Below are 14,536 nucleotides of genomic sequence, written 5' to 3'. Positions count from 1 at the left end.
ATTTCAGGCAGAGAATTAAATTGCTGTCTCATACACTGAGATCCTTCTTGAGCTTGATATACATGGAGGCAGGTCCAACAGAAACTCAGTATTCTTCTTTAATGAAATTGAACTTACCTCATTTAACATAAACAGAACGTTGACTACATCTTAAAAGTTAAAGTGACTATCATCTGGATGGAATGACCATATTTAGCATTCTCTGGTCCTGATCTGTCATTGTTTGGGATATGCATCAAGCTGTTGGTTTCCCAAAGATAAATTACATGTGATAATTTAAGAATAATTTGAATAAATGATATTTAGGTAAATGGAAATACAAAAGCTGTTGTAAAATCAAAGAATACTGGAAGTTTAGAACTAATTTGGCAATTTTGAAAATCAATGGCAATCAGGGGTTTTTACCTCTGTCAAACTTGGTTTTTTAATTGCATGCTTTGAAGAACTTTGGACTTTTAGTTCTGTTGTAGCCACCTAAAATCACTACAGAAGCTTATGTATTTTGCAGATCACATTCAGGAACATCTCCAGATAACACTGCACCACCACCACCCCCTCCAAGGCCTCATGCTTCTCATTCTCGGTCGTCATCTTTAGATATGAACAGATCCTTTTCAGTTACCCCAGGTAGATATGCTGTGTTCTGAATGTATATTATTTTTCTGCACATGTATTCCTGAAAGCAGACAATGCTTTTTTCTGTGAGGAATGATTTAGAATATTGGTTTTCAAAGCACCACTTCTGTATAAAAACAGTTGCAAATGTTGTCATCCTTACTGTATTGTTTGTATTAAAATTTATATTGCACTTTACTTAAGTAGCTAATTTAAAAGTCAGTTCTGAATTCTGGCTTTGTAGTTTTTTGGATGAATGTGGGAAACAGTCAGGAAAGAATATTCTGGTTGTATACCCACATCAAACCAATTGCATCTGCCAGTAAGTTTTCAAGGAGAGTGTTTTTGGAATCGCATGTATTAAAGATGAGTATTTATATTTCACTTCAGAGGAAATGATTAAAGTCACTTCTGCTGCTCTGCTTAAGGACTTTTATTGGACTTCTGACTTGTCAGTACTTTTAAATTCAGAAAATACTAAGAACTTGTATTGAGGGTAAAAAAATCCCAAAGACGAAGATCCTAAAACCAGAAGAGTATGACCATGTCTGTACAAGATCCATGTTCTGATTAATCCTGGTTTTGTCTGTTTGCCAGTTTGAAAGGCAGTGACATTACAGTTATGAGCCCAAATATGACAAGTAGCAAATATGAGGCGCAATGCAATGTTTCTTCATGTTGACAGTTAAGAAAATTTGATAGCACTGTCATGTACAAAGTAACAATCTCGGCCAAATGTGCTGCATCTTTTACAGGACAGCAACAGGCTGGAGTTGTTGCCTATCCGCCTGCAGTGCCTCCAAGACCACAGCCTTCACAGGTGATGTCACTTCTGAAAAATCATATTCTAACTTGGTACATTATTTTTATGTAACTTGAGTTTTAGTATATCTCTTGAATGAGTATCATTGTTTGATATATTTTTGAAAGCACCAGGATGTGAGTGATGGCAAAACCTAGACTTACAGCCAAATGTTAGTATTTCCTAAATAAAAAAATGCTTCTAGTGGAACTATGGGTAGGGATTAAGGTAGATATTGGGGAGGAATGAGTGGTTCTGGAGCTCTGAATTGTGGGGAAGAGAGAAAGGTTATCCTTTCACACTTCATTGTCTATTCCTGTATAGTGCATAGGCTGTAACAAAGACTGCGAGAGACATTTTCCAAAGTTTTGCAAAATAAGGGTGTATCTTCCATTTGTCTGGCACAGGGTAGACCTTTATGTAATATGCCTGCCCCTAAAAGGAGGGATTCCACTTCTTCACTTGTCACAGACTTGGTGATCTTTGCAGTTGCAGTCTAAATGATATCAGCTGATTTGGTAGAAAACACATCTTGAAAAAGTTTTTTCTTTGTCTTAGCCAGCTAAATCCTTCAACTGCTCTGTAGATCTGACATGGGACAGATAAATTGGCTTTTCAGTTGTTTCTCACCAGCAGCTACTTGTTAGAATCTGAGTTACCAACAATTGAAATCAGTCAGTGATTCAGAAATCATCTACAAGGATTCAGAAATTATCTGAAGGGATGAAGGGAGTGTACAAGAACAGACATGTTCCACAACACAAGCACTATGAAACTAGACTAAAAGTCTGTATCAAGCCCCCAGAAGCCAAATGGCTCTGTCACATTTGAATGAGTTGAATGAGTCTAGCTAGTCCTACATCACATCCCTCTTTGGTCTTATTTCCTGGATAACAGCATATCTGAACTTCCTTTCTCTTAAGTATTTCTTCATGCATATCTTGCCTGAGATGCATGTTGTCCTACTGGTAGTACATAAATTTTTGCCCACTAAAAAGGCAAATAATCCTTAACATTCTGTCCCTAAATATTTTTGTTGTTTTATTGCAGGGCACAGGTCCTCATGTGCATCGCTCAGTGGATGCTGATGGCCTAATAGCTCATAGTAGTACCTCACCTCAACAAATACCAGAACAGCCAAATTTTGCAGACTTCAGCCAGTTTGAGGCATTTGCTGTTTCAGGTGTAAACAAAGAGGAAGAAGATGAAATTGAAACGCACTCGGAAGCCTTGCAGGTGAGTAGAAAGGAAGATCTTATTGATTGCTTTAATACCGCCAACAATTATGAGACTCTGTTAAAACCTATTTTTGCAGTTCTCTGTCAGTGGTGTGTTGTTTGTTGGGTTTTTTGTTCTGTTTTGGTTTTTTATGATGTCTCAATCCATTGCTAGGAAGCAATTACATTGCACACACTGCTGCACTTATTTAGTAATTGCCAAACACCTAGGCAGAAGGAATTCTTTTTGTCTCAGCTCTTGATTGTAATTTAAAAGATTTTTGTGCTTGTTAGTATGCATGGGCACAAACATAATTGTGTTGGTAATTCACATAATTTGAGACTTAGCACAGGTAAAACCTTTCTTCTGCTCATTCTTACCAGTCTTCCAAATGACTTGCTGATAATTTTTAAATAATGTCTTAAAAAAGACATGCCTTAATAAAGGAGATGACTGTCATACTGTCATTTATTGTAAACATCTGCTAAAATTCCATTCATTTTCTTTTCTTCAAAGTCATTGGACAAACAGCTAAAGTGAATAGAGCTCTGGCATCCTTCTATCATTAAAGATGTTTACAAAAACTTGTTTCCTACTACAAACATAGGACGTGAAAGTTTGGAAGCATTAGTATTAATGTCATTGCTAGCTGCTATTGCAAAAACTACTACATATTCTCCTTTGATAATTTGTAGCTTTTATGCACATTGTAAGTTCTCTGGGACGCTTCTGCATCCTCTCTTGCAAAAGTCCCTGTGGTGCTTTAAAGCTCTCCCAGCTGTCAGCAGCATGGTCTTGCTTCACTTGTTGAGGAAGGTCAGTGACATAGCCCCATTTGAGCACTCTCCAAGTACCTCATTGCAAAACCAGCTATGCTAGCTTAAGCTGCCATTGCAAACTGCTTAAGTTAAGCTTGCTGATTGTTTTGCATTGAGGTGGATGTGGAACAGTCACATTGTGTTCCATTGGAGGGATTAACCTTTGGCAGTGACAAATAGATAATAGTGGCACTGTAATAGCAGAAATAGCTATAGCAATTTGTGATCAGGCCACAGCCTCTTTTGTGCCTCACGACATCGGGCTTGTGTTTCTAAATGAGAATTGAACTAGAATTTTAGGTGTTAACTGTATTCATGTATCAGAACACAGCATACTTGTTTTTATTCCAACTGTTGCCAAATGAAGTATATGTTAAGAAATAGATCTCTAAATACAGTTTCTATTCCTTTAGGTTGAAAAGCCCTCTGATTCTGCAAGTTCTCTTAGAGTTGCCAAAGCAGATGGAAGAGTTGAAGACAAAGCACCTGCAAATGTCCCCAGTAGTGCGGTATGCAAAGTACCCTTGGAACAAAGCACAGTTGTCTGATATATATTAAATTAAATGTATGTTTTGATTTGCAACAGCAGCTTTATATGTGTCCACTTGAACCCAGTTTTCTAAGCCCAACAGGTGCTTCAAATAGGCATGTGTATGGTGAATTTTTGCAGCAGATGATGATTAGATTTATTCTTGAGAGAGCAGAAAAGATACTTGTAAGTTTTCAAATTTTTGAAACAGATGAAAATGTTTAGTGCAGAACTTGATTAACAGTAGCTTTTTATTTGATTACAGACATATAATTACTGGGGGGAAAGTGTGCTCTGCGTTGCTGTGTTATTTACAGTACTCAGTTGTACTGTGCTGTTTCTGCTTGCACACTTCTTTGTCAGTGTGATGCAATTTACTAGCATTTTACCATGTGGTAGGATTTAGTAGTTCAGGTTTTTTCCAGACCAAATGAGAATGCAACTAGATGTCCATCAGAAAATACCTGATGGGTTGTAAGTTCATTTGCCTCAGCAACTGAATATGAGACACAAGCTACCAGGTTATAATCTAAATAAAATGTAGTTTCAGAGAATTAATAGGCTGTGTTTTCTTCTTCAGGGTAAAGGCACTACCCCACTTGCTCCACCACCGAAGCCTATTCGTAGAAGATTAAAATCAGAAGATGAGCTAAGACCTGAAGCTGAGGAACATACACAGAAAACAGGTGTCATAGCTGCTGTTCTTGCTTCACAGCCATCTATCCCTAGGTAACCCAAGAAGTATATAAATACATCTGTTACTGGAAAGTTTACATTTAAACAGCATACACACTTTCTGTTCCAGGAGTTGCAAACAATTTCAGTGTGTTTAATTTAGATTATTTCAATGATATAAGGAGTTTTTGGTTTTTAAAAATGGTCATCCCAAAGCTGCTACTGCTGGGAGACTTTTAAGAGATTTTGAATTTTGGAGTGTGAACTCTTTTTAACTTCTGCAAGTATGTTGGAAATAAGTGGTGGAAGTTTTGAGATGTAGCATTTAATTTTAAATGGTTGCTATGAACAGTCCAAAATGTGCAGTCTGTGTGTCCTAGCATGAAAAGAGTCTATTGCAGTAGTCACTTGGAGGTAAATGAATGTGGTTTGCTGTGTTGGGCCTTCAGAAAGTTGATAATGACAAGTTTTTAAAATGCGCTGTGTGCTCTTTGATTGAAAGCAACTATGTGTGCATATATAAAACATATATATCTGTGTTTCCATGCAAACAAATGTGGTTAACCAAGCCAGACAGAAGCGGGAACATGTAACAGTATAACAATAAAAGAATTTTGAAAAGAGGATTCCACTCACTTAAAGAAGGGGGGCTATAAGTGAGATGTTCAGCTAAGTGGCAAAATTACTTATTACAGTACTTCTGATACCTTCTCAGATCAGTGGGGAAGGACAAGAAGGCAATTCAGGCATCAATCAGACGTAACAAGGAAACCAACACTGTTTTGGCCAGATTGAACAGTGAACTACAGCAGCAACTAAAGGTAATTCCTTAGTCTTTGTCTGTGTAAGAGAAGAGCTTCAGAGAGCAAGATGGTAGTGATGCACGGTAACAGCCATCTCTGCAATCCACTGATAAATGTAGTCCAGGATATTGATATGAAATATTTAGCTGTTTTTGTAGATCATAAAATACACCTATTTGTGACAAGCTTTGTGAAATTACAAATCACACTTTTGCTGCTACAACACATATTTTGCAATGTATTGATTTGCTTGTAGCTACACTAAAATTTTACCTCACGTTATCAATACTAGGTTACCTGTTGTCATCATCACATACTTTGAAAGTAGTACTGAGAAGAGCAGCTGAAGTGGTTTGTGTTCTTCTGAAGGAAAAAGCAAGCCTTAAAGTTTTTATAAAATTATAAATATTTTTAAACAAATATAATAATCTGAAATACAAAACTTGCTGTTTAATAATTAGTGCAACAATAGTAATTTGTTTATCTAGGTCAGCTATCATTGTTTTGGAGCTATCTGTAGGGATCGGCTTCATGTCTTTCGCCTGCCATCTTTCTTACCTAAGATACCTAATTTTAACTATGGAGATAATTTTTTAAAAATATCTTAAATGAAAACATGAATTAATAAGGTACTGTCTAGAATGGAAGTTAGGTGATTTTAAAAACTCAAGCCTGAATTTCACTTGTTACTGTTCGTGAGAGTCAATGTGCATAAAATTCACATAGGAGGAAAAACTGGGGACAAAAACTGTGAGTTTTCCAATACTCTTAACTCAGGTGAGAGCTTACCCCCTTAACATTTTAGACTTCATTTGCAAATATTATAATTGGGTTTGGATCTGGTTGCAAATTCGGGTTTGGGTGATTTGAAAGAAAGGAAAAAATACTTGGCATTACCTTGGAGCAAAGTACTGATTTCCAATGATAAGTAATTACCAGCCAGGCAATCTTCTATTCAGTGTCTAGCAGGAGTTACCAAGAGTCTAGAATATAAGTTAGTTTTCAAACTGAAGCAGATTTTAATTGCATGAGGAAATTTTCAGTACTCATTCTCTGTGGACTGTCAGTAGCAAATCCTTCTTTTGTAGGATGTTCTTGAAGAGAGAATCTCCCTGGAAGTCCAACTGGAACAACTTCGACCCTTCTCTCACCTCTAAGCCTACTGCCGTTAACTGTGAATTTACTAATTTTGAAAGGGGTATTGGTTTTAAGGCCTATTTAAATATCCATGCATCTAGCTCAATGCACTCTATTCTACATTAAATGTTGTGGTTCTGTTTTGTCAATTTGTTCACTTTTGTATTTTAAATATTTTAATTTCAGTACAGAGAGAAAAAAAAAAAAACAAACTACTTTTTCCTTGAATGTGACACTGCCTCTCACATCTTTCTCTGTGGGCATCCATGGTCTTTGTTGGACTCAAGTTTGCAGAGTTTGTCACCAAAATTGCCAACTGGAATTTTTTTGTAGGTTTTTTTTTTTTTCCTGTTGAAACATCTTTGCAGAAGAGGGTTGCTAATCAGTTGATTTTAACCTTTAAGCACATAAACTCTTCATTCACTATGGCATTTATTTTATTGTGCCAGAAAAGAGAGAAACTACTAATCTGTCATCAGCCAATGTTACTTCCCAAGCTGCCTTTCACAATTGGAAATTGTTCACGACGCTAGAAAGCCTGCCTCTTTGCAATTCCCCAGCTTACTCAGGTTGGAAAAGTTCTTGCAGGCTGTTTGCCATATCAACTGGATTGGATTTTGTGATTTTTGTTGCATACATTACAGAGTATGTAACCACAGATTGCCAGGTGTTCACATTTTATCCATTCATGGTCCTGATTCAGCCGCATGCGTAGAAGCATTTGTGGCACAATTGGTAGTCTATCAAACAGGTCTTCTTTAGTTCTCCCTTTTGTGAAAAGAGTTGGGTGTAGGTCCCAAACATTAATTGCACATTATCTAAGCACCACCTGTAATTTGCATGTCTCACACGTTACCTTTTAATATTAGCAGATCACATCCACCAGTCTTCACTATAACAAATTGTATTGTCAAGTAAAATGTCAACACCTCTATAAACTTCTAATTCCCAGCAAAAAGAAATATAAAACAAAAAATGAACAGTTTTGCTTCTTAGGAATTCTGGGGTACCTTCTGTCATCTTGTTTCCAGGCCTTACTTCTCTGGCATATAGACAGGCTTCACTATTAACAGAGTTCCTTGAGTGTATCTTGCTCTTCAGGTTGATGTACTGTATTAGGATTTGTTGTATATTGTACGATACACACATTTTGATCTCATATGTAAATTTGCATTAATTGCTGACTAACAGCAGATATTCTATTTAATGGCTTCTTCTGGCTGTGGGATCATAGATGTTTAACTGCATGGATGTATCTCTGCAGAATCAGAACTAGCAATTGTGTGATTTTTACACCAATAAAACAGCACAATATTTTAATTTTGTTGATTCATCTTTACCTTGGAATTGAAACTCATTCAAATAAGGGGGAGGGTTTTATTACCGGTCTGCAGGTAATTTCTTGTAATTTTGTGGCATGTACAAGAAGTGATTGATTGTAATCTTTTGGCCATTTTCTTCCCTCATTTTTAGCTGTTGATCAGAAGTGATTCTCTTGGTAATCTGTGGCTATACTCCTTTTGTATCCTCCTGTAAGCAAATTTAATACTAATGTAATTTCTAAAAAGTGAATGTTAGTATTGACTTGGGTCAAATATATTTATAGTTCTTTAGGCTTAATATCTGGTTTGATTTCCTCGAAAATTCCTTTAAAAATTAAAAGATAAATTATCATCTGTTAGCAGTCCATAACATCACTGTCTCACTTCTGTGCATAAAGGAAATTCTCTTAACATCTGCTTCCCTTCCAAAAGGATAGGTCAAGTCAGATTTACCACTGGTTATGCTGTTACGGTGAAAAATAAGTATTTCTCTTTTTGGTTATCATAAACAGACTGGATAATTATGGTGAATTTTTACTACTATAACTTTTTCAAATGTCATGGAAGTGTTGCAGATGGTTTATGTATATAATCTAAAGCAAAATTCTCTGGTATGAAAGGATGTCATAGTTGCATGAAATGTAATTTCGGTTTGCATGTAAAGGGATTAAGAAATGGTAGCTAAATGGTCACAAAGGTGACATATAAATATTATTTAAAGTGCAAGGCTTTGACTTCAGAAAACTATATATGAATAGGAAAATGTGAAGAAAAATCCAGCAAAACAAATTACCCCCGCCAAAGTAAAGTAAAACTTTAAAGTTGATGGACCGATCACTTCTGTTATAACTGACAAGTAGGAGGAACAGAGTGGGAAAAAGTTTTTCCCTTTTTTAAAAGTCAGAAGAGGAGTCACTGCAGTTAAAGAATGTTGATCTTTTGAACCAACTGTATCTTGTCCATAGTTTATTTTAAAGTTTAAAATACATTTTTAAAATAGCACTATTTTCATATTAATATTTAAGTATTAAGCCTGTGTTTATAGCAACAGGATTCTTAAATCAGAATTTAACATTTTAAGCTTAAATGTAAAAAGCCTTTTACATTCAAATGTTACATGTACATATGAATTTCTCTAACATCCATATCTTCCTAAGAGAATGACAAGTTAGTGTCTCAAGTGAAGAACTTTGGCAATCTGAACCTTTTTGTGTCTTGCCAACAAGTCTATTTTTAAGAATTTTTGTGGATTACTTTTAATGCATCATTCTGTACATTTTAAACCAGTTTTTCATGATCAGAAGACCTAACTGAAAAACTACTTAATGTCTTAAGAACATCACTGCCAATGATGTTCAGAAGTTACCTCATTTAGTAATGTAACCCAACTTTAATCCCTTATAAAATTATCTCCTTGTTTTTCCCATTTCTTTGATCTTGATCCAGCTACTTGATGCATTCTTTTGTATGAACTTAGATTGTAAGCTCTTTGGGGCAAGGAATTATGTACAGTACAAAAGAGGTGCTCTCTCTATTGCGAGTATAAATGTAGACTACTAAATAGTAAGGAGTGTGATTCATATTCCCAGCTGGGATGGATGGACAGCAGCAGGCCTTTCTGAAACACCTGGGGAATGTTTTTCTCTGGACTTTGTCATTGGAAGAGTGTCTATTCTCATTTGTGTTTCTTTTGTGTCTCCTAACAATGTGCCTCTTTCTTCATTCCACCTGCTTTGGAGTTGCTTTTTTCTCCGTTCATTACCTATCTTAGGACTGCAGAGAAGATTTCCAAAATGCAAAGGTAAAAAGCTGAAAAGCCACTTTGTTTTGAGCAGTATTCTAAGTCTATCCAATGTAAGCGAGTATTTTCAATTTTTTTTGTACTTCACATGCACCTCATTTTCCTTGCAATTGTGATGAACTAGATGATCTCATATTACTGAAAATGTCTTATGTGGGAAAAACAAAGTTGAGGTTATAAAAACTTAAAACTAAAGAAAATAAATTTGCAGCATTGTTTCTTGTGTGACATGTCTCTGTCCCTTATGGATGGGGTGTGCTGTGTTTCTCTACATTTAGGGCAGAGATGAGAATTACTCTTCTGGTTTCAGCTGTGCAGTTTGTCTCTAAATGTCACTTTATGGGTGGCCTAGCCTTAATCACTCTTTCCTAAAATGGTAAAAAATAGTAAATCGTTGTCTCCTGACTCCCAGCTCATTCTAGTCTTAGTTTCTGTGGAATCTAGTTTCATGAAATTGTAATGTGTTGCAAAAGCACATTACTTCTAAGTGAGTAATAACAATGCAGTTCTTACTCTTTGGGGAAGATGAAAAAATAACTTGTTTATTTTGAATATATTTGCATGCTTATTCAGCATGCTTGTCTTGCCATGTATATGGATGTACCAATCTTTTATCATACAGCTGTCTAGAGGAAAACCAAGGATTTCATTATCTCATTACAAAAAAAAGTTAAATGCTATGTTCTCTTAATAGTCTTAATAACAAACTAGGGATTGTACAGGAAAGATGTCAATAATGTCAACATACCAATAACCATATGAGACAATATAAGGTTGTCCTAATAGTTCACAAGCAAAATATAAACTTCACAGGAGTCTTTGAATTAATTTCTTTTTTTGGGGGGACATGCAGTTGAATACTGTGTAATTTCCTTTCAGTAATATTTCTTTGAATTGGCAAAGTGGGTTTTAAAGGTGCAGTTTCTGTTTTAAAGATAGATTGTACATGATTTGTACCTAAAGCATATACTGATTGTACACTCGTTGTACCTGGTTGTACACTGTTAGTGTGTTTCAAAGTGATTTCACAGTATTTTTTTCCAACCTACTGGTATATAGTTATTCCATGTCTTGCATTTAAATTATTGTCCAAAACAGCCTTTGTTTAGTTATAATACTAAAAAATTAAGATTGTGACTCTATGAAATATGAAGTTTGTGATCTCACAGCTTAAATCCAAAGCCTTAAGAAGACTCTTAGTACTGTTTATCACACTTCACCAGCATACTGGGTTACAGAAAGCTAGATGAATTCTATTTCATCTCTGGTAGAATATATTGTTGACACTTTCACTCTTCCAGATTAAATGAATCAATATCTGTAAGCAGCTAAAATTACTTGTTTTGACTTGTCTTGTTTTTGAGAGGCCTATGAAATTAACAAAACATCATAAATAGTAGAAGTAATTAAGCCGACATTCAGTGGTATGTTGATGGAAACCCAAATTTTGGCAATACTGCTGTTGGACCATGTGTGGCTGTAATGTTTCCCAGTCTGTGGGAGATGGGAGCTACATCGTGCTCTGCAGTACACGGACACTCTTTGGTGCAGTGGCGCCTCCTGCTCGCTGTCACTTAACCTCAGAGGTCTGACTGCTTTTCTGTCTTTGCCTCAAGTAAGGCTGCATTGAAACTGACAGAAGAGGGGATGGTCCGTGGCGTGGAACACGTTCATTGTAAGAAACTGCACTCTGGATCAGGACTGTCTTCTACAAAGAGCCTGAGGTTTTTAGTGTCCCCCCAAATGGAAAGTAAGGAACACTGGCATTTGAAGACTGGTTGCATATTGAGAAAATAAATTTATTTCATATTGAAAATCAGTTATTTTCTTGACAGCTGGAGGAGCAGGAAGTGGAATAAGCATTACAACAGCTGCTGTGAACACTCACCTAAGGGCTTCTGAAGGCCTAGCATCCCTGACTGGCTGTGTCAGACTTAGCAAGAAATTTATGTATAGTAAAGAGTTTCAGCAATATAAGATTTCTCTGCAGAAGGCAAAGGAAATACTTTGGGAATCCCTATGTTAACTTAGGTGTGTGTTTCATTAAAATGATGTGAAATTCAGCACTCTACTAAGTGCTTTTGTGCTTTATTTTGCATAGCTTGAGCTGATAGAAAGCTTGAGTTAATCAAGGTATGGAAATACAGAGTGTGTTTCAAGAAAAAAAAATGAAAGGAATTTTGTAGGAAGTTGTGATTCATTGTATTCTATCAGAAAATGTAGAAGTGCCATGCCTCGAGCCTGTTACTTGTTTTTTCTACATATCCTACCTTTGGAAGAAGAGTGGTTCAGTTTATAACAAGCCTTTCTTCTAGAGCTTCAATCCATTGTCTTTCACTGCCCTTGTGAAGGAACTTGGTCACCTGCCTTCTCATCCAAGAAACCAAGAGATCATAGACGAGTCAGGAGGTCCTTTTGCTGTAGAAGGGTACCTAAAAAGCACATATTCCCTGGTTTACTGTGCATTTAGCTTTTCAGGATAAAGTAGTATTAAAGCAAGATGTTCTGTGGAAAACCAGTAATTATTCACATATCAATTTTTTTCCAAAATTAAGAGGCTGGTAATTTTGACAGATTCTATGGTTTTTACCACATTGCCTCCATAGTGAATTTGCTAACCAAATACGTGCTAAAATTGATAATGTCTCAGAACTTTTCATGTCAAAACCAATTTTGTCACTGTTTTTTATCCTTTTGTCCTCTAGCTTTTTCGAACATTAATTTTTTTTTTTTTTTTAGGTTTTAAAACTTCCTTTTTGCAAATACCTCTTCATTTCTCTTGTGGAAAAGATTATTACATCTTGATGTAAGAGGTGTTGCATTTCAACTGTCACAGCTCAAAACTGTCTTGATCTGAACAGATCCAAAGTGAATACTGTCTAAAACTGACGGTAGATGTAATATGGATTGTAAGGTAGAATTTTGGGTTAAAAATTTTCATGAAGATGGCATAGATTTTTGTTCTAACATACACTTATTTTCCTTCATTCATGTTTTCAAGTTTTAGAGTTCTGTATAATATTTCTTGTATTAGCACTTGCTAAACTGTTACACTGTGTCTGTTTTAGTATTTCAACTTGATTCTGCAATATTGCATTGATCAGGGTGATCAGATAATTTGCAAACTACTCATTAATTCAGTCTGGTCCCAGCCTCTCAGTTTGTTGGGAATTGTTCTTGGTTATTTCACGTTCTGTTTTTTGTTGGTTAAATATGATTAAAGAGCTGTAAGTTGGAGGTCTCATACTAATCTTACTATTTCTAAATAGTGGGAAAATTATGGTCTATTATAATGACTGATTTTTAAGATTTAAAATTTATATCTAACATCATCTACTAAAAACATAAGGTTTCCTATTTTTTTTTTTTTTTTTACTTAGGAGAGAGAGATGTACAGGTCTTGTGGATGTGTGCCACAAGTCTCTTTGTAAAACTTTATTTCAGCAAAGTTCAGTGCTGATTCAGAAATCTACAAAGTCTGGTCTCACTGCAGAATCAATCTTTCCCAAAGGAGTACTCCTTAATTTCTTTGACATGTTTCCTCCTTGGTGTTTTCCTGTTGGCTTCTGCTACCAGACAAGTCCCTGGGATTGCAGGTGTGCTCCAGTGGGATCAGCACAGTTGAGAGCAGCAGAGGACCTTTGCCACCACCCTGTCCCTCTGACCTCTGCATCTCATCCCTCTGCATCTTATCCCTTGTCTTGCCAGCAACAGGCCTGGTACTGTCCCAGTCTCCCTCCATACCTACTGCTTCCTCAGCAAAGACTCTCCTCCCTCACCAAGAAGGATAAATCCCATCTGATACCACAGGCCTGGTGCTGCATAGGTAATAGCATTGTTAAAACTCCAAAATTTTGGCAGTGACACCAGCCATGCACTTATAGACTCAGCCCATCTGTTTCTTACAGTGTTGTTGCCTTCAACTGGAAGTATAGAGGAGAATGTAACTTGTGCCTACAGTGATGCAGCAAAGAACACCTTCCAAACACCATACCCATTTATCAGTATGAGTTTTTAAACCACAGCACTGGCCTAAACTCACACTGGTAAATATACTAAACATTTAATGTTAATACACTTTTATCTCCATAAACAACTCTTCAGGAAACAACATAATAGAAAATGAGCTAATTTTCTGCAGCCACTTACATACTCTTCTAATTACAAAAAACTTTCCGCAAATATGTTACAGTAGGGTTTTTTTTTCCTTTTCCTGCAGGAGCCCAGAAATGTGATTAGCTCATTACCACATAAAAGAGTTCAGTATCTCAAAAGTCATGCTACAAAATTTTCTTGAATAAATCCAAGTTAATAAGCACCAACCATTAATGGACTGTGTCAAAGACACAAAGTTGTATCCAGGAGGAGGTAAGGGAAAAAGAATTTCCTAATTTCTTCATTATTTGCTAATTAGTGCATTCTTTGTGACTTGTAATTGCCCACGGGCTTAAAGCGAATGAAGAAAAAGGGGCTAATTCTTATATAATTCTTAACAGCTGCTTGAGAAAGGTATTAGCTTGTGTCTGTATCTCAAATTATACCCTCTGTCCTTGCATACATTGCTACAGAAACAAGATCAAGACATCCAACATGTTTGTAAGTGATTTGAAATGTGTTTGACATAGTAAGCCTAAGCAGTTTGATGTCAGAGCCCAGAAATGAAGAAGAGCTGCCTCTAAAAGAGAATATCTAAACTCTGAGATTAAAAGTGTGGTTTGGGATGAGTGTGCGTTACAATGCTGGGATACACTGCACTTGCTGGCAGGAGGCTGCTAGTGAGCACAGAGCTCTGCTCCTGCATCCAAGTGAGCTGCAA

At 36.3% G+C, this 14,536-nt stretch overlaps 1 protein-coding gene across 12 annotated transcripts in view; it reads left to right on the top strand.

Moving 5' to 3' along the window:
- Positions 1–7,917, top strand: part of REPS1 (RALBP1 associated Eps domain containing 1) — a 61,956-nt gene extending 54,039 nt beyond the window's left edge. For 11 of the 12 annotated variants that reach the window (XM_059841832.1, XM_059841830.1, XM_059841827.1 and 8 more), the window contains 7 exons: positions 509–627; positions 1,371–1,435; positions 2,468–2,653; positions 3,867–3,962; positions 4,563–4,711; positions 5,373–5,478; positions 6,549–7,917. In XM_059841832.1, the coding sequence (XP_059697815.1) occupies positions 509–627; positions 1,371–1,435; positions 2,468–2,653; positions 3,867–3,962; positions 4,563–4,711; positions 5,373–5,478; positions 6,549–6,617 (790 nt within the window). In that variant the 3' untranslated portion in view covers positions 6,618–7,917. The remainder of the gene's footprint in view (positions 1–508; positions 628–1,370; positions 1,436–2,467; positions 2,654–3,866; positions 3,963–4,562; positions 4,712–5,372; positions 5,479–6,548) is intronic. The other variant, XM_059841836.1, reaches the window with a different exon arrangement.
- The last annotated feature ends 6,619 nt before the right edge of the window (positions 7,918–14,536 follow it).

The sequence above is a fragment of the Haemorhous mexicanus genome, chromosome 3, assembly GCF_027477595.1.
Source record: "Haemorhous mexicanus isolate bHaeMex1 chromosome 3, bHaeMex1.pri, whole genome shotgun sequence".
Lineage (NCBI taxonomy): Eukaryota > Metazoa > Chordata > Aves > Passeriformes > Fringillidae > Haemorhous > Haemorhous mexicanus.
The sequence above is the reverse complement of the archived record's forward strand: the minus strand, read 5'-3'. Positions and strand labels throughout refer to the sequence as shown.